The 24,866-nt window shown below is 33.6% G+C and overlaps 1 protein-coding gene and 1 long non-coding RNA gene across 2 annotated transcripts in view; both read right to left on the bottom strand.

Moving 5' to 3' along the window:
* ICA69 (islet cell autoantigen 1-like protein) overlaps nucleotides 1-20,936 on the bottom strand; it is a 67,679-nt gene extending 46,743 nt beyond the window's left edge. Inside the window, exon 1 of the mRNA XM_065503855.1 lies at nucleotides 20,299-20,936. Within this exon, the coding sequence (XP_065359927.1) occupies nucleotides 20,299-20,880 (582 nt within the window). The 5' untranslated portion in view covers nucleotides 20,881-20,936. The remainder of the gene's footprint in view (nucleotides 1-20,298) is intronic.
* A 2,055-nt stretch (nucleotides 20,937-22,991) lies between these two features.
* Nucleotides 22,992-23,832, bottom strand: LOC135953288 (uncharacterized). Its single transcript, XR_010576204.1, has 3 exons — nucleotides 23,692-23,832; nucleotides 23,534-23,620; nucleotides 22,992-23,456 (listed from the first exon to the last, which is right to left on the bottom strand). It is a non-coding gene; the product is annotated as an uncharacterized LOC135953288 (long non-coding RNA).
* Between the last annotated feature and the right edge of the window lie 1,034 nt (nucleotides 23,833-24,866).

The following is a 24,866-nucleotide window of genomic DNA, read 5'->3' as shown; positions in this document are numbered from 1 at the left end:
TACAATTTTATAAATAATCACATCCACAATTATTTAACCCGAAAGGATATTTAATATTTAATATTTAATATTTAATATTTAATATTTAATATTTAATATTTAATATTTAATATTAAATATTAAATCCAATAGGTTATGGGCCTTTAGTACATCTGTGATTGATAATTGTGAACGAATTTTTTGAGTAAAATGGAAGATATCAAATCTTGTGTGAAGAAGCTGAACGGGGAGAACTACCAAATATGGAAGTACAAATTGGAACTATTGCTGATTAAAGAAGATCTGTGGGAAATAGTTTCCAATGAAAAGCCTGTTACTCCGAATTCATTTTGGCCTCAAAAAGATGGTAAAGCTCGGGCAACAATTGGTCTTTTAGTTGAAGATTCGCAGTTGGTGCATTCACGAAACCTAGATACTGCACATGATTACTGGGAATCATTGCGAAAAGTACATGAGAAATCTACTTTATCAAACAAAGTTATGCTTTTGAAGAAATTGTGCCGAATACAATTAAAAAATGGCCAGGATATGGAAGCACATATTTCGGAAATGCTAGAAACGGTAAACAGATTAAACGGATTGGGAGAAAATTTAGCAAATCATCTTCAAGTGGCGTTTTTATTGGGAAGTTTGCCAGATGAATACAATGGAATAATTACAGCTTTGGAAGTACGATCTGATGAAGAATTGACTTTAGATATTGTCAAGGAGAAACTTATTCAAGAATACAGGCGAAAACAATTAAGTGATCAAGAATCAAGTTCATCGAATCTAGCTTTAAAAATGCAAAATTCAAAATACATCAAGAAATGTTATGGATGCGGTAAAGCTGATTGTCGTGTTAAAAAAACTCCTGAAAATAAAAATATAAAAATTAAAGCTAATAAAATTGTTGAAAAATCCAATGTTGAAAACCATGAAGAATTTTGCCTAAATTCTGGTGAGAAATTAAATCAAAACGAATGGTATGTAGATTCTGGTGCTAGTTGTCACATGAGCAGCAATAGAGAATTTTTTTCAACATTTAATGCGGAAATTGGTGGAGACATATTTTTAGCCAATGGTAAGAAGATAACTGCTCAAGGTTCTGGTGATGGTTTTATTCATAGTCGCGGTAAGCAACTTAAAATCAAGAATGTGTTATTTGTACCAGATCTAGATGGAAATTTGTTATCTGTCGCTAAAATGGTTCAAAATGATTTACAAGTTTTATTTAAAAATAATAAATGTGAAATCTCAAGAAATGAAGACATTCTAGTGACGGCAAATCTGGTGAATAATTTATATATTATAGAACAAACCCAACAAGCAAATATTGTGTCAACAAATGAAATTAATTGTATTCATACATTTCATCGAAGATTTGGTCATCGTGATAATAAAGTCATAAAATCTGCTATTGAGAACAATTTAATATCAAATATAAAACTGAAATCGTGTAAGTGTGCTGATATTTGTGAAGTTTGTTTCAAAGGCAAAATGACGAGGCAAGAATTTCCAAAAACTACCCAAAATCGTGCAGAAAATATTTTGGACTTAGTACATTCTGATTTGTGTGGACCGATACAGGAAGTAACCCCTAGTGGTAATAGATATTTTCTTACGATGATTGATGATCATACCAGGTACTGTATCGTTTATTTTTTAACAAACAAGAGCCAAGCATTTGATAAAATTAAAGAATATGTAGCTTATGTTGAAAACTTATTTCAAAGGCGAATAAAAATTTTAAGAACAGACAGAGGAGGTGAATTTAAAAATAAAGCCTTAAGCAATTTTATGAAAAGTAAAGGAATTAGTCAGCAATTTACAGCTCCATATACACCAGAGCAAAATGGCGTAGCTGAACGTAAGAATAGAAGTCTTATTGAAATGACTCGTTGTTTGCTTATACAATCTGGTTTGGAACTAAAATATTGGGCTGAGGCGGTGAATACTTCAAATTATTTACAAAATAGACTACCCTCAAAATCGACAAATAAAACGCCTTATGAATTGTGGTTTTCAAAACAACCATCGATGAAACACATTAGAACATTTGGTTGTGAAGTATATTTCGTAAGAAACTTGATAATGTAGCTAAGAAGGGATTTCTGGTTGGATTCTGCGATGAATCGAAAGCATTTTAAATTCTTGATAAAGATACTGATAAGATAACTATCTCGAGAGATGTTAAATTTATTGAAAATGTTGATATCTGTAGCAGTAATACAAATCTGAATGAAGGTATAGTTTCTATAAATCTGTTGAATTGTTCTGAAAAAGAAATTGTAGATCACCCCGAGTCTAATGAGATTCAAGATGAACATGAGGAAAGCTTTGATACAGCCGATAGTGACAGTGAACATTCTTTAGAGATTTTAAGTACTAATAATGTAATTAATGATGATTCGCTTCAAAACGAAGAAGTTGTTGATGAAACACAACCAATTATTAAAAAATCTTCTAGAGCCAACAATGGAATACCACCAGCAAGATACGATTGTAGAGCTGCTTTATTTGAACCAACTAACTATAAAGAAGCAATAGAAAGTCCAGATAATGAAAAATGGATGGGTGCTATGGAGGATGAAATACAAGCAATGTATGCAAATAATACTTGGGATTTAGTTGAATTGCCAAAAGGAAGAAAAGCTGTGGGAAGTAAGTGGTTGTACAAAATCAAGATATTGGCAGATGGTTCTACTAAGTACAAAGCTCGTCTTGTAGCAAAAGGTTTTTCTCAAAAATATGGACAAGATTATGATGAAGTATTTGCTCCTGTAATTAAACAATCCACATTTAGAACTCTTCTGGCAGTTGCATCATACAAAAATATGTTGGTTCATCACATTGATTTTAAAACAGCATTCCTAAATGGTGACTTGGAAAATGAAATTTATTTAAAACAACCAAAAGGATTTGAAATGCCAAATAAAAATAATCTAGTTTGCAAATTAAACAAAAGTATATATGGACTGAAACAGTCAGCGAGATGTTGGAATCAAAAACTTAATGAATCTTTAATAAGTTTAGGATTCAGAAGGGGAAATACTGACTGCTGTTCATATACAAAAGGAAATAACGAAAATATTATATATTTACTAGTTTATGTTGATGACATACTAATTATTACGAAAAATGAATCGCTTATAGAAGATTTAATTAAAAAAAATTTCAAATTTATTTAAAATTACTAATCTTGGAACTCTGAAATTATTTCTAGGAATTGAAGTTGAAAACATTGACGGAAAATTCTTCCTACATCAACAGAGTTATATCAAGAAAATTTTAGAAAATTATGGATTATCAAATTCGAAACCATCTAAAACACCATTAGACGTTGGATATATAAAAGAAAATGTATCATCAAATGATCAGTTAGAGTCAAATGATTTATACCGACGTGCAATTGGATCGTTATTATATTTATCAAATAACACAAGACCTGATATTACTGTTGCTGTATCCATTCTAAGTCGAAAAGTATCATGTCCCACACAAAGAGACTGGAATGAGGTTAAACGAATATTTAAATACTTATATGGAACTAAAAACTTAAAGTTGGATATGCTGATGCAGATTTTGCTGGCGACACAAAAGAAAGAAAATCCACAAGTGGTTACGTGTTTCAACTAGGAGGAGCAACAATTTCATATGCTAGCAGAAAACAAAAGCAAGTAACCTTGTCTTCAACTGAAGCAGAGTTTGTTTCCTTAGCTGAAGCTACTCAAGAACTTTTGTGGTTGAGAATGCTATTTAAGGATCTCAAATTGAATATTGCTGATATTACTCTGAAAGAGGATAATCAAAGCTGTTTGAAATTGCTAGACATTGAAAAAATCAATTCTCGCACAAAGCATATTGATGTTAAATACTATTTTGTACGCGAAATCAAGCAAGCTAAAGAAATTAAATTCGAATATTGTCCTATTGAAGATATGTTAGCAGATCTTTTAACAAAACCATTGCAAAATATAAAGATAGCAAAATTCCGTAAAATGATTGGCCTTACCTAATGTTTTACAAATTGAGAAGGGGTGTTGAACAAAATGTTTTTAATACTTGTATTAAATACACTTTGTAAAACAATAATTTATAAAATCGTTTTGTAATTGAATTTTATGTTATTTGAAGAAAAAATATTTTTTCAGTTCAGTTTCTATATTCAATAAATTTACTCAATTTATTATACAATTTTATAAATAATCACATCCACAATTATTTAACCCGAAAGGATATTTAATATTAAATATTAAATCAAATACTTTACACTGTGTTCCCAAAGAGAAACTGTCGATGAAGGCAGTCTTTGAATGCATATAAAGATGATAATTGGGTCCCAATTATCCGTAGACACTTTATAAATAGAAAGGGATGTAAGACAACTATTAATTCCGCGTTTTAAGGTCTTAAGTCCAGCACTAGTTTCCTTGTCAAAGGAAGGAAGGCTAAATAGAAGTTTCAGTTCGTTGTTAACCAACATACGAGGATTCTCATACGCCATCTTAAGATCCCGCCAGGCTATATCAAAGCCCTCATTACTCAAAGGACTTTTCAAAACAATTTCCTTAGCTTCTCCTTCGTTCCACATTACTAAGGCGCGAGTTAATATAAATCGCCGTAAATAAATCCCTAATGGCCGGCCAATAATCATAATCCCCTCCAAATGCGTCGACATCGCAAGGGGGTAGTGTCAAAGTATGCCCAGAATTAGAATCAATCGCTGGCGAATCACCTGCGTTCGGTACCGATTTAAATTTGCGCACCTTCTCATTAATCGCACCTAAACATTTAATATAGGCTACATATGTGACTTGATATTTAGACGCATCTACATCACTAGGCTCTGTATCAGAATTCTCCAAAAAATCTAAACAGGCCTCATATGTTGTCTTAACTTTCTCCCATAACACTTTTATTTCAGCGCTCTGAACCTCCAAGGTATAAATATTATGAATGTCCTCAGGAAAATCATTAAAATTTGCCTCAAAAGCAATAAGAGCATCCGATGCTCTAATGAATCTATTTAGTGGAGTGATCGGCATTTTCCTTATTCAATTATCGATAATAAATAGAATTAAATTTCTATTTAGTTACAAAAATATGTAAAATTCAACAAAAATATTTCCCAAAACTATGTTTAGTCAAACTGACCGACCGTAGGGTGACCAATACAATAGAAGAAGAAGAATTAACCGTATATGTATATTTGTTATTGTAATGTACAGATGTAAATCTGTAAACATAAAATGTACAAAAGAAAATGTAAGAAATACTAATTTTTATTTATTGTCCGTATAAATTAAGTTTTAAACAAATGAAATAGTGTCACTTTTTTTCTTTTAAACCGAAGAATTTAATGAAATAAAACACAAATGAAATGTGTATGTGCGTCGCGTTAATATCAAACGAATTTTAATCACTTCACTTTAGCTCACAATTGAAATATATTTACGTACCTTATCAAGGCGAATTTATACAAGGTGCTATCAGTTCTACAAATACAACAATTGGTCTTAACAAATGTCAAAAAACAAAAAAGAAAAATAAACAAATATGTATTAAAACTTAATGTAGTGTAGATAATTGTATAGTGAGAGCTTTACTTATTTATGTAAAAAATAAATAGTTTGTTAATACGATTAGAATATGTAGATATTTAAATATAAAAACAAGCTTTGACAACTGTTAAAACCAAAAAGCGAAAAAAAAATGATCAGCTGTTTGACTGACTCCACCTTGTATAAATTCGCCTTGTACCTTATTTTATGAAAAATAAATAATAAATATGTATATTGCCGGTGGACTGTATTATTGCCAGGGGATGATGGAGTCAATGATGCCCAAAGATCCAGTACTCGTTTAAAAATCCGGTTCGCTAGGACCAAATGTTTGGCATCAATCCAAGTTTTCCAAAATTGTTATAAAAATAAAACAAACAAATTTCAAGTTTAAATTAGAGACGAAGATCTGTTTTTATTGTAAATAAAAATTACCTCGGATAAGGAATATATTTCGTTTTTCAGTAAGATGCACGTAGTGCTTATGTCGAAGACAATTTGACAAGTGTTTTTTAATGCTAAAATAACAAGCATAATTTGGTGGCAAACAATATTTAAGGACCCGTTAACGGTTTACTCGCTAGAATCTAGTAAAATACTTCCAGCAAAGTTGCATAAAAAAGGAAGCAACAATAGATTCTAACGTTTTTAAAAATAGTATAATACGTCTAATGTAGTTATTACCAAAAGGATGCAACCTAAACAGGACTTCGTATGATACCCTTTGTTTCTTATGACCTCCGCACATCACATTGGCATATATTCTATAAGATTTGTTAGTACTGTGGTTGGTATTGATACCCACTCTGATTTTAAGCAAGTCATCACGTCCTACTTATTACTAAAACAGAGAGTTCCGACCCTACGCTTTAAAATGACGAAAATGTTCTGCAATGGGATTCAAGTCTGGAGATTAAGCTGGCCAATCCAAAAACTTTAATCCCATTAGCTGATAAACAATATTTGTACATTTTTTGACGAGTATAGGGTCATTATAATGCTGAAAACCCCATAGGTGGGGTTTTTTCCCATTCGACATATTGAAGCATGTGGTTGGCTAAAATGTCCCTATAAACAAAACGATCCATTTTTGTTTGTATTTCGACAACAGGGCTAACTCGACTCGCCGAAAAGCAAGTCCACACCATTATATTTTCACCCCCATGCTTTATTGTGAGTTTACAATAACGTGGATGTGATCGCTTTCCCTACGGACTACGTACGTGGCTTACTCCATCTGAATTTAACAAGTTAAAGTTAGACTAGTCGCTAAATAAAACTGTTTTCCATCTTAAAATTTCATAAAAGTAACGAAAAAGAACTTGAATACTTATTTGTATTGAAATTAAATAAAATATAAAAACAATACGTTGCAATCATTTAGACAAATATTTTTTTAAATGTTTCTTCGTCAGTATGGGTTTCTCACACGGCAGTTATTTTCCAATGATCGTTTTCCATAACGTGTACGGGCCATAGCAGCACTTCTAAATAATTGGTACCAAATGTGCAGAAATAACCAAAATTTAAATTTTCTTTGTCAAACTAAACGAGATTTAAATGACTGTTTAAAAATTTAGTTTTTTGTTGTAAAAAATCACAACAATAAAATAGTTGCTTAAGTTTCGAACATTAATATATAGAGTTAATTTTTTTTCCCAGAAAATGATATTAGCAGGGCAACCAAAAATATGCAATATCATATTTTTTGCTGTTCGTCGTATAAACATATGAGTTAGTTTTATATCCGTTTCAGACAATTTTAAGAATTTTGGCATCGATTTGTTAGTGCATATTTTTGCATATTTTGCTATTTACTGCATATTTTAGCATATTTTGCGTTTTATAACATATTTTTGCATATTTAACTCATAACTGCATATTTTTGTTGCATATTTTCTTTTATTTTTCATTATTTTATTTTCCTGATATAATTTTATTGTTTGTATTGTAATTTTTCATTTCTATATTTTACTATTTTGTTGAGGTCCAATGATAATTGGTCTAAGCTACTTAAATACAAAAATAGAGCACCCATAATCGACTTATCTTCATAGAATTTTCGTTGACTTAAGGGTGCTTAGTTTCCATATATTTCAATTAAATTAAAAATATACACATACAAATATTAAAATTTAACAAATAGTAAAAATACGTAAAAAATTAAAAGAAAATTACAAAATTGTATGTTATTATGGGCAACTTCATAACAAATTTTTGGATACATTTAAAAGAAGGAATTTAAGTCAGCTTGAGACAGTTATGGTTGGGCATTAATAGTTTACCAATAATGTAAAATTTAATAAGTATTCAACAGATGTTCAGAATATTAAGATCCATCGAAAATTTCGCGTTCAAAACCCATTGATATATGTATTTACATAACTTGTAAAAAAATGTTATTAAGAAATCATTAAAAAACTATATACGTACGTGCATATCGATAGACGATACAATGGATAAGAAAGGAAGAAACATGGGAATTTTGAGTCCCAATGATAAATCTTGAATAAAAAGTTTTTTATATTTTTTTAATAGCAGTCACTATTGTAAGGATTTTTTTTATAATTCTATTTTGATGAAAATATGGCAACCACACAACGTGAATGTCTCTATTCTTTTTGTTCCTTTTATTTATGTTTCGTTTATGGAACTATGTAATTTAACATTTTTGCTTTTGTTATTCATTCCTTTTTAAACCATTGAATTGTGAACATCATTTTTAAGTTTAAATAAAAACTATATTTTAAAATAAAAGCAACAGGTTATGGGACCAGACGTCGTAACCTTGAATTGATTATATTATTTTGTGCTGAAGGACAAGTGCGAAATGAGTAGTGTTTTACAAATAGAAAAGTTGGATGACTCCAACTATGAGAGCTGGTCGGTGCAAATGAAAAGTGTTTTAATACATAGTGGCTTTTGGTACATTGCATCCGGCAGGGTTGAAAGGGAATCGTGTACAACTGACAAGGAGAGAACAACATGGGTCGCGGATGACGAAAAGGGCTTGGCGTCAATTATATTAAGTGTGAAACCAACTCAACTTGGTTATATAAGGAACGCCAAAACATCCCATGAAGCATGGTTGACTTTACAGACAACATACCAGCCCAAAGGTCCCATACAGAAAGTATCCCTATATAAGCGTTTGCTAAGTCTTCAAATGAAGGAAGGTACCAATGTGATGCTGCATGTCAAAAAGTTTTCTGAGACAGTGGAAAAATTGGCTGAAACGGACATAGAAATGCAGGAAGAGCTTTTGAGCATTATGTTGTTGTTGTTAATAAACTTAGAAAAGAACTGCCATTTTATTCAATTTCATATACATATTTCATTACATGTGACAGTGATGTAAACTTACTGACTACTTTGTATAAATAGGTTATTCAAGTACATACATATTCACAATATTCCACCTGAATAAATTATTTATACAATTAATTATATTTTAAAAAAATTATTACAAACCAGATTTTGTACTACACGTATTAAGTCTATCTGTACTAAGAGCCTTAGTTAGAAAGTCTGCTACCATATTCTTAGTATCCACATACTTCAAAAGAATCTGCTTACTGTCCAACTTCTCTCTGACAAATTTAACCTTGAGATCTACGTGCTTGTTCTATTAGAAAATGAATTATTCTTCGCTATAAGAATAGCACTTTTGCTGTCGCAATATAATGTAATCGGTTCTTGTACATCTTGGATAAGCTCCCTCTGTAGTCGCTGTAACCATATACACTCTTGCATGGCTGATACCATTGCCATATATTCAGCTTCGGTTGAGGAGAGTGCCACAGTACGTTGGCGCCTTGTACACCACGAAATTGCACCACTTTGCAAAGTAAATATGTAGCCGGTAGTAGAACGCCTATCGTCGATGTTGCCTGCCCAGTCTGCGTCACAAAAACCAACTAGACTGCTTTGTTCGTGTCCATATGTAAGGCCTTTATCGATGGTGCCCTTCAGATATCTCATAACCCTATTTACTGCAGCCCAATGAGTTTTACCCGGATTCGCATTAAATGTGCTTAACAAATTTACAGCATAGCTGATATCGGGACGTGTGATTTGTGCAGCAAACAAGAGACATCCCACGGCTTGCATATATGGCACCTTCGCCATTTCTTGCTTTTCGAGATCATCGGTAGGACTCATTTCTGATGTCAATTTCTGACCAACATCCATAGGTGTCGATACCGCCTTACACTCACTCATTGAAAAACGATTTAATACTTCCTCGATATACTTGGATTGATCAATTTTGATTGTGCCACTTTGACTATCACGAGTGATTCTTACACCAAGAACAGAAAACGCTTCACCCAGATCCTTCATCTTAAAGTTGGTTGCTAAATCAAGTTTTAGTTGTTTGATCATATCCATATCGTTGCAAAACACCAAGACGTCATCCACATATATGGCCACATAAAGAATTTTACAACCATTAACGCAATAGTAGACACACTGATCGACTTCACTACGCTGCAACCCAAACTTCAACAACACTTCATTCAACCTCTTGTTCCATACACGACTGGATTGTTTTAAGCCATAGAGTGACTTATTCAAAGAACAAACTCGACCGCTCCCGTCATCGAAGCCTTCTGGCTGCACCATAAAAATCCGTTCTTCTAAATCACCATTAAGAAACGCAGTAACCGCATCTAGCTGATGTATCTTAAGATTGTGTTTTGCTGCTAGGGCAAATAGAAATCGTAGCGATGTGTAACGCACCACAGGCGCAAAAGTCTCCTCGTAGTCAATTCCCTTTTGTTGACTGCACCCTTTTACCACCAGCCTTGCTTTGTGACAGACTTCGTCGCCGTTTGCGTTGACCTTTGTTTTATAAACCCATTTGCATTTTATGGCCTTTTTTCCTTGCGGTAATTCAGTGAGACACCAAGTATTGTTTGCTGTGAGCGATTCCATTTCGGAAATCATTGCCGCCATCCATAAATCTGCTTGCGATGACAAAATAGCATCATCATAGGTTTCGGGGTCACCCTGTTGGCTACCACTCTCAGTTTTTGTAACACATAAATTGTACTTGCGCAAAGGTTTATTTGCAATACGTTCTGAACGACGAGGTGTATCGATAACGTTTTCGACGTCTTTGTTGTGTTCATCGCTGCTGTTGTTTACGTCTTCAAAATCGTCACTTTCGAAACCAAAAAAATCTTCTGCAGTTGACAATTCATCAGTAGTTTGCAATTCCATTGGACTTTCTTCCCCTGAATTGGAAACTTCATCCTCAACACCAATATCAACTACGGTAGAATTACAATTATTAGAAGTATTCTCATTGACACGTACCTTGTTATTGTTTTCGATGAAAACCACATTACGGCTGATGATGATGTTACGGGTAATTGGGTCTTGTAACCTGTAGGCCTTACTCTCGCTGCTATATCCCATTAAAATGCACTCTGTAGATTTCGCATTCAACTTGCTACGTTTCTGTTTTGGTATATGCACAAATGCTCTACTGCCAAACACACGTAAATGTTTCAAATTAGGTTTTCGGCTCGACCACATTTCATCCGGACAGCTTTCGTTACCACGGCACGGTACGAGATTAATTAAATAAGCTGATGTCACTGCCGCTTCTGCCCAATACACTTCATCCAAGCCCGCGTCCAACAGCATACACCTGACTCGTTCCATTATAGTGCGATTGATACGTTCGGCTACGCCGTTCTGTTCCGGTGTATATGGTGCTGTTTTCTGATGTTGTATACCGCAATCTGCCAGATATTTTTCAAATTATTTTCCAGTGTACTCCGTACCATTATCGGTACGCAAAATTTTGATTTTTGCATCACACTGCTTCTCGCAAAGCATTTTGAACCGCTTGAACTCTTCAAAAACATCGGATTTATGTTTTATTGGAACCACGAATACTTTGCGTGAGTAGTCGTCGACAAAAAATATCCGGAAAACGATTTTGTTCTGAGGGGACCCATCACGTCTGAATGTACGATGTGTAACAAACCTGTTGCACTATGGCCCGGCTCCTTGAATGAAGCTCGTGTTAGTTTACCTTTTATGCAAACAACACATTTTTCGTGCATGACGTCACCATCACATTGTATGCCGCTCGATGCGCCTATTACCTTCTTCATATTATTGTCACAAATATGTGCAAGTCTTCTGTGCCACAATTCAAAATCATTAGACGCTATCAAGGCATTTTCGTTTTTGCTCACATTTACATCGCAATGCAATTTGTATAAGTTGTCAACGGCTTTGGCAGTTGCTAGTAATTCTCCGCCTTTATTAAAAATATGACATACGTCGTCTTCAAAAACCACTTTGTTACCTTTTAAAGTCATCTGTCTAACCGATAGCAAGTTGACGGACATTTCAGGAACGTATTCAACATTTCTTAAAAATGCTTCTGTCTCTTTCTCGCCTGAATGCAGAACGACACTTACATCACCAGCAGACTCAATCGCCATTTTGTTATTATTGGCAGCTACCACATGTTTATCATTTATTTTCCTTGAATTGCACAAAACATCTTTCGAATTCGTCATGTGCGACGTAGCCCCAGAGTCAATAAACCACTCTTGAATGTTCATATTGCGTTTTGTTAGAAATAAAGAAGACGATGTAAGCAAGGACGCCGCTAATGATGATTTTTCTTCTGGATTTTTCTTTTTGGTTATGTTTGTTTTTGTCTTTTGGGTGCAATTTTTTGCAATATGCCCCTCTCTTTTACACGCATAGCACTTGACTTTACGGGTATTATGTTTCTTATTAGAAACTAAGGCTTTTTCGTCAAATTTTGGGCAATCAAATTTTGCGTCTTGCAACAGCAAATTTTTTACCATATCAACACTTAGATTTGCTTTAGAATTCTCTACTGCCATTACAAGGGGTAGAAATTCTTCAGGCAATCCGGCCAGCATTAGTGAAGCAACCAATTCGTCATCCAGCTTCAAACCAGTTTGCTGAACTTTCAGCGACATCATGATCATTTGACTTACGTATTCTTGGACTGAATCGAAATCAGATAACTTAAACTGAACCAAACGCTTAAGAAGTTCCACCTTTCTGGTCAGACCTGTATCCTCAAAGACATTCAACAGTGCGTCCCATGCTTCTTTTGCGGTGTTCGCCGTCGCTATATGAGCAAAATTGGCCGGCTCAATCATGAGAGTAATTTCAGCAAGTGCACGTTCGTTTTTTTCCACATCGTTGGGAGTAGGAGTTTCTGTGAGACCCACTGTCACCATTTGCCAACAGCCCTTCAGTACCAAATATGACTTGGCATGGCGTTTCCAAACATCAAAGTTTTCTCGCCCACGTAATTTGTCAAATGGTATAGACAAATTATTTAAAGCCATCGTTGGTAATTGAACTTAAGAAAAATCACAAACAACAAAAAAATTTCCTAATTTTTTTCCATGAAATTACTTAAAACGTTCTTTCTATTTTTCGCGTATCATGCGGCCCATAACCTGTTGTTAATAAACTTAGAAAAGAACTGCCATTTTATTCAATTTCATATACATATTTCATTACATGTGACAGTGATGTAAACTTACTGACTACTTTGTATAAATAGGTTATTCAAGTACATACATATTCACAATAGTTGTTGTGCAGCCTCCCTAGAGATTTTGAAAATTTCGTGATAGCCATGGAAACGCGTGACAGTCTTCCTAGTCTAAGTGTCATCAAGCAAAAACTTCTAGAAGAAGCCGAAAGACGAAAGGAAATAGTAGAAGGAGAAGAAAAAACATGCAGTCAGCAACAAGCTTTTAACGTTCGTTCTACGCAAAAACAGAAAAAACATTACAACAACAAAAAGACTTTTACTGGTAAATGTTTTATTTGTAATGTAACGGGACATTTTGCCAGCCAATGTGACAAAAAGAAAAAACAGCAAAATCAACAACATCAGGCTTTGTCTATGGTGACAAAAACAACAGCATTGTCTACAGTAGCAGAAGCAGATCGTAAAATGAAACCAAGTGTTTGGTATGTCGATAATGGCGCAACAACACACATGTGTAACGAAAAGAGTATGTTCAGCAAGTTCGAGCAGCACAACGAACAAATTGTATTAGCAGGCAACAAATTCATAACGGCAACAGGAAAAGGTGATGTATATTTGAAAATTAATAATATGAATATTACGTTCGAGGATGTACTGTATTCTCCCGAGTTGCAGGGCAATTTTATTTCTGTTACTAGAGTTGTCGACAGGGGCCTAACGGTCAAGTTTGATGCAAACACAGCAACAGCCAGACGACAAGATGGTACAATTATATTTCGTGCTACAAGGGAAGACAACCTTTTTGCAGTATACAAGACAACAGAATCGCTGTTTGGTATGACTGATTCAAATGAACTATGGCACAACAGGTTTGGCCATTTGAACTACGCAAGTTTGAATGAATTGAGAAAAGCAGGCATAGTAACAGCAGTGAATGTCAACAACGATAACAGGCCATGCAGAACATGTATGATGTGCAAAATACATGTTCTACCATTTCCTAATGAGAGTGATCACGTTTCAACAAAACTGTTGCAATTGGTCCACTCAGATGTGTGCGGTCCATTTAGAACACAATCGTTGGGAGGCGCTAAATACTTTATTACTTTCATTGACGACAAGTCGAGAAGAATTTTCGTTTATTTTATGAAGGCGAAGAGTGAGGCGCTAGAGAAGTTTAAACAATTTAAGCTACAAGTGGAAAATGAAACAGGCGAAAAAATTGTGATGTTACGTACAGACAACGGCAGGGAGTATGTAAACGGTGAGTTTGAAACATTTCTGCAACAACAAGGTCAAAGTAAATTAATAAAGTAGACTCAGTAGAACAGCTGACTATTTTTTTTACTTTGGTCTGAAATGTCAATTCACTTGTGGTTGTTGTGGCGAAAAATACAACAAGCCCAAAAGCAAAAACAACAACAGGCAACTTTGACAGCTCAGACCTTAAACCAAAAACAAAATTGCTTGTGGTTTTTGTAAATGTTGTATTTGTTGTAGTACTGTCGCTACTTTATTAATTTACTTTGAACAAGGTATACAACGTCAGTTAACAGTGCCGTATACACCACAACAAAACGGCGTTGCTGAGCGCTGTAACAGAACACTTGTTGAGATGGGTCGTTCTATGATGTTTCATGCTGGCGTACAGCAGAATTTATGGGCAGAAGCTGTTAATACAGCAGCATATATTCGTGACAGATGCCCAACAAAAGCAAATAATTTCAAAACACCATTTAAACATTTACGTACGTTTGGATCGTTTGCGGTTGCATTGGACAAAACGAAGAAGTCAAAGTTCGAGCCAAAGGGCGACCAACTGATGATGGTCGGCTATTCAATGGTGGCGAGGGCGTACAGACTGTATGACGGAAAAACACATCGTATAATTGAGCACAAAGATGTATTGTTTGATGAGAACATTTTTGACAACAACAAAACGGGTGACCAACAACAATTCTGCGAGGAAGATAATTGTTTGAAAGTGTGTGAGAAAAAGGCGGATGATACAAATCAACAACAGCTCTGTAAAGATAACGATTATTTAGCATTGCATTTGGAAAGAACAGATGACATAGAAAATGTTGCAGAATCACAACAGATTGAAAATGTTGATAGCGTCGAAATTGTTGCAGAAACTGTGAAAAATGATGACGATGAATTTAATACAGCCGATGAGGATAGTCAATCTGAGCTACAGGAAAACGTTGAACAAAAACCAAGAATAATCGGGAGAGGCAGGCCGAAACTTGTCAGGGATGGTAAACCCGGCAGACCACGCAAAGAGTTTAATGAATTGAATAGCATGGTGGAAATGAAAATTCCACAGACTACAGAAGATGCGATTTGCTGTAACGAAAAAGACTTATGGTTAGCAGCTATGAATGCAGAAATTTCTTCTTTGGAGAGAAATAAAACGTTTACATTGTCAGATTTGCCTGATGGCCATAAAGCCATTTCGTGTAAATGGGTGTATGCTCTGAAAAGAGACAAACAAGGTAATGTTGAACGCCATAAGGCTCGTTTGGTGGCAAAGGGGTGTAGCCAGCAGTACGGAATTGATTATATGGAAACTTTTTCCCCTGTGGCCAGGCACTTCACCATAAGAATTTTATTTGCGCTAGCTGTTGAGGATAAAATGCATCTACATCAAATTGATGTAAGTACCGCATATCTGAATAGTGATTTGCATGACGAAATTTACAGTGCTTTAAGAATGAAAGGTACCCTAATAAAGTTTTACGCCTTAATAAGGCAATATATGGCTTGAAGCAGTCAGGTAGGGAGTGGAACTCCAAATTGGATGCAGTATTGAAGAAATTTGGTTTTCAACCGACTGAAGCTTACCCTTGCCTGTATAAGAGAAAAATTAATGATAATTTAGTGTTGATAGCCGTGTACGTAGACGATATTATTATCGGGTGTGCTGATAGGCAAATTGTGTTGGAGGTCAAAATTCAAATATGCAGCGAATTTGATGTGTCAGACAAAGGGGCATTACACCATTTTTTGGGTATTGAAATTGATCGGTGCGGCGAGACTGGTGCAATAAAATTTGGTCAAACAAATTATATTGAGAATTTGTTGAGGAAATATGGCATGAGTGAGTGCAAAAGGATTTCAACTCCACTTGAGGCTGGTTATCAACCACAGTGTGCAGATAATTGCGAGAAGGTTGATCAGCAGGAATATCAATCCATGATTGTCGCTTTGATGTATTTGGCCATCACCACTCGACCAGATATTTTACACTCAATATCTAAGCTGGCTCAACGGAACTCTGATCCACATCGTGAACATTTGAATGCAGTAAAGCACGTATTGAGATACTTAGCAGGTACAGCGGACTATAAATTGAACTTCGCTACTTCAGGAAACTGTTTATTATCTGGCTACGTCGATGCTGATTGGGGTGGTGACATTTCTGATCGAAAGTCATATACTGGTTTTTCATTTTTTGTCGGCAGCTGTTTGGTGTCGTGGGAGTCGAGAAAACAACATTCTGTAGCGTTAAGCAGTACTGAGGCAGAATACATGGCCGCATCTGAAGCTGCGAAAGAGGCAGTTTATCTACGGCGACTTTTAATGGAATTAGATCATTCCAATGGTGAGCCAGTAACTCTTCATATTGATAACCAAGGAGCACAGAAGCTGGCGACTAACCCCGTATACCACAGACGGAGTAAACACGTAGATATAAAATACCATCATATACGAGAGGTTGTTGGGGCAAATGAAATTGTTTTGCAGTATTGCCCGACTAACAACATGGTGGCAGATGTTCTTACTAAGAACTTACCTAGAACTAAACATAATTTTTGTATTGATCAGATGAATTTAAGATAAATTAATATGAAGATACATCCACTTTGAGGGGGCGTAATGAAAATATGGCAACCACACAACGTGAATGTCTCTATTCTTTTTGTTCCTTTTATTTATGTTTCGTTTATGGAACTATGTAATTTAACATTTTTGCTTTTGTTATTCATTCCTTTTTAAACCATTGAATTGTGAACATCATTTTTAAGTTTAAATAAAAACTATATTTTAAAATAAAAGCAACATATTTAAATTTTAGAAGCCGTATTCAGATATTAATCTAGACAAATGATGAATGCTCCAAAATCCATTGCAATTTTTACCATAAAATGACACAGGCTATTCATAGAGTTTTTGAAACATTATTTAAATGGTAAAAAAGTTATTAAAGCTTCATATAGAATAGAAACATTTCGAGAAATTGATTGGGTACATCCTTAGTAGGGATCCTATAAACATTGGGACACATGGATTGAGAAAGTAAAATATTATGCCACTAATTACCAAAAAAAAGTTTGAAGTATTACGCAGTTTAAAAGATGAGACAAATCAATTGATTAAGATTGTCTAAGAAACTCGGAAATCTAAAACAAAGATTTAGTTTAAAAATTTTAAAACTTAAGTAAACACATAGTAATTTATTGCTAAATATAATAAAATGAATTGAATCAAACTATTTTCATGTAGTGCCAAATTCACTAAAATCGAAATTTAATCCTATAATAACCAATTTTAATTTATGAGCTCAATATTTTATTTACTTCATATATGTATATTTTTTTAATGAAATTTTGAAATCAAACAATAACCAACTATTTTTAAGTGCATATTTTTTATATTTTAATAGCATATTTTTCGTTTTTAAGTGCAAATTTTATGCGCATAAAACACTTTTTTTAGAGCATATTTTTGGTTGCCCTGGATATTAGACTTAGTTTAGTTGTTGTTACTATTATAATGTAGGTAATAATGTAATAAATTTTAAATTAAATATTTTATATTTAATAAATATATTTTAAAACAAGTAAGGAATTATGGTCGGTCAAGCCCGACCATATAATACCCTACACTAAGTAAAAGAGCAAAAACTTTTTTCTTTTAAAATTTCAATAATTTATATATTTATATGGGGGCTATGACCAATTATGGACCGATCACCATGAAATTAAGTCGTGTGATTTATGTCTATATTAAAGTTAAGTATGTTGAATTTTGTCTGTGTACCAAAATTTTTAAGCGATTTATGCACCTTAAAGTGTTTTTCGGAAGCGGGTCTATATGGGAGCTATGACTAATTATGGAACGATCGTAACAAAATTTGGTGACATGAATTTTGTGTATATAAAACTAATTTGGAGCGGATTTTGTGGAGATACATATATACATTAAACATTTATGACCGATAAAGTCCAATTTCGGGAGGACATTTTTGTATTTGTATAATATGTACCAAATTTCATCGAAATATCTTGAAAATTGCGACCTGTACTCTGCGTACAAGGTTTACATGGACAACCAGCCGACCAGACGGACGGACGGACATCGTTTAATCGACTCAGAAAGTGATTCTAAGTCGATCGGTATACTTTAAGGTGGGTGTTAGACTAATATTTTTGGGCGTTACAAACATCTGCACAAACGCATTATACCCTCCCCACTATGGTGGTGTAGGGTATAATAATATATAAGACTTTGATTATTTTATAAGGAAAAGCTGCAATACTGTATATATCATAGTTGGGGGTAGTGCACTAAATGTTGATTGAAATCAGCATTGCACTATCACTCATTAAAATTGGAAAAAATTTAGTTAGCACTATTTTTTATCAGCTTTAGTGATAATGCTTATTTCTTAACTAGCACTAAAAAAAAATAGTGATAGTGATAATTTTTTAACTATCACTAAACGAAGATTTAGTGCAAAAATCTGCACTACAATTAATTAGTGCAAAATTTTAACCTGCAATCAAAAAAAGGCTGCATTAAACATACTATCACTAAATTTTCAAAAATGAGTAGTCATGAAATTGTTGAATCCAGATTCGAAAAATAAAAATTTTGAATATTTTTTGTTATTTTTAATGAAATATTAGTCTTAAGTTTTAAATTAATGTACAGAAACAAACTTAAACCATTTTGAACTTAAAAATTTAGTGTACAATTTGAAGTTGCACTCAAATTAGTGCATACAAAAAAGTTGCAATAAACTGATGATTTCATTTTTTTAAATCAACTAATTTAATTTTGAGTGCAAAATTTTTTAACTCACTATTACTAATGTTTAGTGAGGCTGCTAATTTTCAACTCATCACTAAATATGAACAAAATGATTGCACTAATTTTGCACTATCACTAAGTATTAGTGCAAACTGCAAAATTAGTGCACTACCCCCATCTATGGTATATATACACATTTTGCATGCAATATATGAAAAAAGGTTATTATTTTTATAAGGGAAAGGTTTTTGCAGCTTCTGAATTGTAAATATAAGCTTGATCAATGCCCTTGTTTTCAAGTTTTGCAGTAAAGTTAAAAGAAAAACAACGAAGAACAACAAAAAGCCATAATTTCTTAATTGGCATGGTAAAGTTTATTATTATAATAATTTTTTCACATGAGTTGAAATAAAACTAAAAAAATATATATTAGCGGAGTTCTCAATCTTGTGCAAAAGAAATTGCATCATTGTATATGCATAGCATTTTTACTTTAAACTAACAAAATATACAGAAATACACCATGAATTTGCATTACAAATGCACAAGATTGTGAATGTTATTGCAGTGTTCCTTAGTAATTTTAAAAATAAAAATTTTTAAAATTCTCGTCAAAGGGTTAAAAAATAAATTTTTATTAACTGAATTAAAAGTAAAACTTCCTACAAAAATGTTTTTTTTTTATTTTAATGAAACTATGGTCGAATAGAACTATGAATGCCTGTTCGAATATCTCTCGGGGAACATAACATGTACAATGCAATGACAAATGGATTTGTGGCACTATTACATTTTGAGTGGCACAACGGCATGCATTAATTTCGAAAATAGATATGAAAAATAATCAAGTTTATTTATTGAGCTATAACTTCAAAATAAATAAGGTTTGCTAGATACCAGGGATATATGTATATTCAGCACAATATTTTAAGATCAAAACGAATTTAAGAAGAACTTCAGTACCAAAACAATTAAGAATGTGTAGTCGGTCAAACCCGACCATATGATACCCTACTCCGAGAAGATTATTATACAGTTTTCTTTTAAAATGTATATGTGAGCTATGCCTAATTATGAACAAATCACCATAAAATTACGTGGCATGTTTTCTGATCCTATGAAACTTATTTGTGTTGAATTTTGGCACTAAATATAAATGATAAAATCCCATCACTGTTTTTCAGACCTGTTAATTCATTGTTATACCTTTTGAATTGAATCCATTGACAAACTATCAAAGAGTTGTTTAGCATTTCGTACATGAGATTGCGCTGTTCGAAATTTTTCCAATCCACGGCCTGTGTCTGGATCAAGCTCAGTGCTTGCAGATTTCATCCATTCGAGAGCTGCTCTATATTCAGTGCGCTCTTTTTCCATAGATGTAATAGTGTTTTGCGTATCAGTAACAGCGCGATAACGAAAAACGTCTACTTCGTGTTGCAATCTTAAAAGTGGAACACGGACACACATTCTCTGTTGGCCACAATAAGAAACAGCTTTTCCTGTGTTCGTAATAGTTTGGCCAGTTGTTTTACTTCTTTTGCCAGCTTCCTTCAGGAACCGACCAAACACACTTTCTTCTTGCGACAATATGCAAAGTCTTTCTTGATATTGATCAATTATTTTTGACAACTCTATACTAGTCGCAGATATTGATTTAAAAACCTCAATTTTGGCATCCAGATCCGCATCAGAAGATATTATATGTTCGTCTTCCTTAGAACCAAGTTTTCTTTGGACGGTTTTCTTGGTAATCCAAAATTGATGCTGCATTTCAGATTTTAACATATTTAAATTTTAACTTTTCTTTTATGCTGATAAGTATGCTATGTTTTAAAGGTATACTTTATTTTTTACTGTCCAAGGTGCATTTAATAAGGTGCCATCGGCAGCACAGCTGATTATAGAAATAGCACGCACAAATGTCAAACTACATATATAAAAAATATTCGCCCGTACGTCCGTATGTCAAACTCTATATATAAAAAATAACTGAATTCGCCTGTATTTATTTCAATTCGCCACTGCTGTCACCTTGTTAAATACGCCTTGGTGACAGCCAAAGTAAATTAATAAAGTAGACTCCAAGGCGTATTTAACAAGGTGACAGCAGTGGCGAATTGAAATAAATATAGGCGAATTCACTTATTTTTTATATATAGAGTTTGACATACGGGCGTACGGGCGGATATTTTTTATATATGTAGATTGACATTTGTGCGTGCTATTTCTATAATCAGCTGTGCTGCCGATGGCACCTTATTAAATACACCTTGGTAGACTCAGTAGAACAGCTGCAAGGTGCATTTAATAAGGTGCCATCGGCAGCACAGCTGATTATAGAAATAGCACGCACAAATGTCAAACTACATATATAAAAAATATTCGCCCGTACGTCCGTATGTCAAACTCTATATATAAAAAATAAGTGAATTCGCCTGTATTTATTTCAATTCGCCACTGCTGTCACCTTGTTAAATACGCCTTGAACAGCTGACTATTTTTTTTCCTTTGGTCTGAACTGTCAATTCACTTGTGGTTGTTGTGGCGAAAAATACAACAAGCCCAAAAACAAAAACAACAACAGGCAACTTTGACAGCTCAGACCTTAAACCAAAAACAAAATTGCTTGTGGTTTTTGTAAATGTTGTATTTGTTGTAGTACTGTCGCTACTTTATCAAGGCGAATTCATATAAGGTGTTCTCATTAGCCCAGCTGATCATCAGCTGTTTTATCCAAACTGTCAAAATTTATGTTCGTGTTGGTGCGCGCCATATATATGTGTGTGTTTGTATTTGTGTGTTTTTAATGCGTCCACTTTTTTCTGTTGTTTTATATTCAATTTCTTCTGTTTCTCCACGCGTTTGAACTCATCATTGAACATTTTAACATCCTCCACATAAAATGAAGCAATAAAAATATATATTACTCCAGTTTTTTGTTAAATTCCACTTTAATATTGAATTCGCCTTACTTGTGTTTTTTGACAGATTGGGTAAAAAGCAAAAACAAAATGTATGTTGTTTTGTATTGTTGTATTTGTTGTAGGGATGAGTACACCTTATATGAATTCGCCTTGTACTTTATTAATTTACTTTGGTGACAGCAGTGGAGAATTGGAATAATAAATACAGGCGAATTCTGTTATTTTTTATATATAGAGTGTTACGAAACCTCCTCTTGGTCATGTATGTGGGTCGCTGACTAGCTCAAAAATCTTTATACAGGGGTGGTCCACCGGAACCCTCACCACATATCTGCTTCGCACAATAAAACAAAAATAAAAAGTAAACAAAAGAACACTACAAAAGAATACAAAATGCACGGACATTAAAACACCCTACAGTACACCAACTTGAAACACTAATACCCTGGGACAGATGTGACACCCAGACTCGTCGTTGCCCTAGTCCCAACCTATGTCATCACATTAAGTTCATATGACCCCTTTTTTCTGATTAGGTTTACCAACAACTTACCCTTTTATACCTTTTTGACCATCTCGAACCAAGACGACTGAAAACCAATATTTAAAATTTACCAAAACATTATTTATTAAATATTAACAAAACTACATTACAATAACTTAATACTAAGGTGGCTTTTATATATTGTATTTATTTTTATTCTATTTCCGTTTCCGTTTTCCTGATTATTGTAAAACAAATTATTCTTGTCTCAAATTATGGTTTTTGGAAGCAAATTACTATGGTTTTTAGATGAAATTGTTCTTATTATTCAATTTATCAATAAAAAACTAAAATTATCAATAAAAAAAAAAAACTAAGATCTAAATTAAATCTATGATTCTAACTGTTTTACAAAAAAAAAACTAATTTAAAGGATCAAACTTGATTTGTAATTGGCTTATCATTTAAGCCTGTAGTACTAAATTTTCCCGAATATTATTCCTATCCCTAAAAGAGCTCGTTGAAGGACAGATTTATTTCGCAAAACCTAAATATTTCTCTGGTTTGTTTTTGTTATCGGTAAACTAATTTATAAATATCTCGATGGATCCTTTTTACAAATAACGCCCTAATAGTTTCAAAACTTAATCTAATAGGTTTAAAATATAATTTTCCAAGATCCCCTAAAAGTAATTCCTAACTTTAACCTAATCCCTACAGCCACTGAGAACAATACGTTTGCCTCCCTTTTCTTCTAAAATTTCCAACTGGGATTTCCGTTCCCTCCACAGTTAAGACTTATTTTCTTGGGTTCAGACTCTTGCTAAATACAAATTCTTGGAGAGAGCTTTTACTTCTTGTACAGAGCTTTTACTTCTGCACAATGAAAGCTTTTTCCAACCTAGGGTCACCCAGTTTGTAATATATTGGTTGTGCTGCCACTTTATAAAAATCTAATGAAAATTAAATAAAGAAAACGTTACCTTATATGCATATTTTAAAATATATACATGTAAATTAAACATCTTACTGGTTCTGCACTACCCGTTGATGACTCTAAGATGGTTCCAAGAATCAGTTCTGGTCCAATCACTGTTTATCTTTACTCTTCACAAATCTGTTGAATTTCAAAATATTCTTTAAGCAAATGCTCATTTAAGCAGAACTATGTTCACGCTATAAACTTACTTGTTTAATAATTTTCTTGAAATATTTTCAATATTCCTATTCCAAATTGTATGTTTAATTTCAGAAACACAAAAATCAAAAGATTGATATTATTTTCCTTTAATAATATTATTCACAATCTGAACTCAAATTTGTTCGTAAAATGAACTTGACTAAACGTCTGCCACTTTAATATTAAATATTCTAAGTATATTGAAGCTACGCTAAGTCCTCAGTGCAAATCAATTGCAATAACAAATAAAAAAAAACAAATACTATAATAAAAAAAACATATACCGGTTAATAACATAACAAATACACAACACACAAGTACACGAAATAACATATAAAAGAAGGTCAATGTACTTTTCCGATGGCCTTGCATTTTCCAAATCTAGAGAGAAAATTAATTTTCTCTTAATTTGGAAATATTTCGCCTCATGACCATTACATCTGGTAGCTTTACCATACTAAAAACTACTAAAAAATACAACCCTACCTAATGATTTCCAGTCTGCAAATAAAAACTTTTTTGACAGCTAGACATTAACAACACGAAACACTACAATCATATAAACAAGCTAAAAAAAATATAAACAATACAAACAAGAAACATTAAAAGAAATAAAAATCAATAATTTACATCAAAATAAACACCACAGAATGAATGAATACTTTCCACAACAAAAACAACACAATTCACAAGGAATACCAACTAATCACAACATCCACATTAATAACAAACCAAACGACAGGAACACAACCACTAGCAACAGAACTCCTGGGACAGTTCAGATAAACACGACGAGACACCACTCCTCAGTTAAGGCCTCCAGAGTCTGGATTCCCGACCTCCGCTAACAAAACTCCGGTAAGTACCCTTAATTATATTGTTCAATTATCTCAATATTTCCTGATATCTTCTAACCCACAACAATACAGATACCCAGCGAACAATTCACACCACCAAAAGAAAACCTACAACCCGAAGGCAAACAATAACCATTTCCACCATCGCAACAAAACTCCGGGTTCGCTGACATCAGCCAGAGGAGACGGTGTGCGAATCCATATTTGCCTTAAAATGCCCAACGTGGGGAATTCTCATGGCCTTGAGATTAAGGGTCTCAGCCTACTTCAAAGTTAGCCGGGCAATTATTGGTAAGTACATTGTTATTCTCCAAACATACAGTAAT

This window comes from Calliphora vicina, chromosome 3 (genome assembly GCF_958450345.1).
Source record: "Calliphora vicina chromosome 3, idCalVici1.1, whole genome shotgun sequence".
NCBI lineage: Eukaryota > Metazoa > Arthropoda > Insecta > Diptera > Calliphoridae > Calliphora > Calliphora vicina.
Note: the sequence above shows the minus strand (reverse complement) of the source record. Positions and strands in the feature narration are given on the sequence as shown.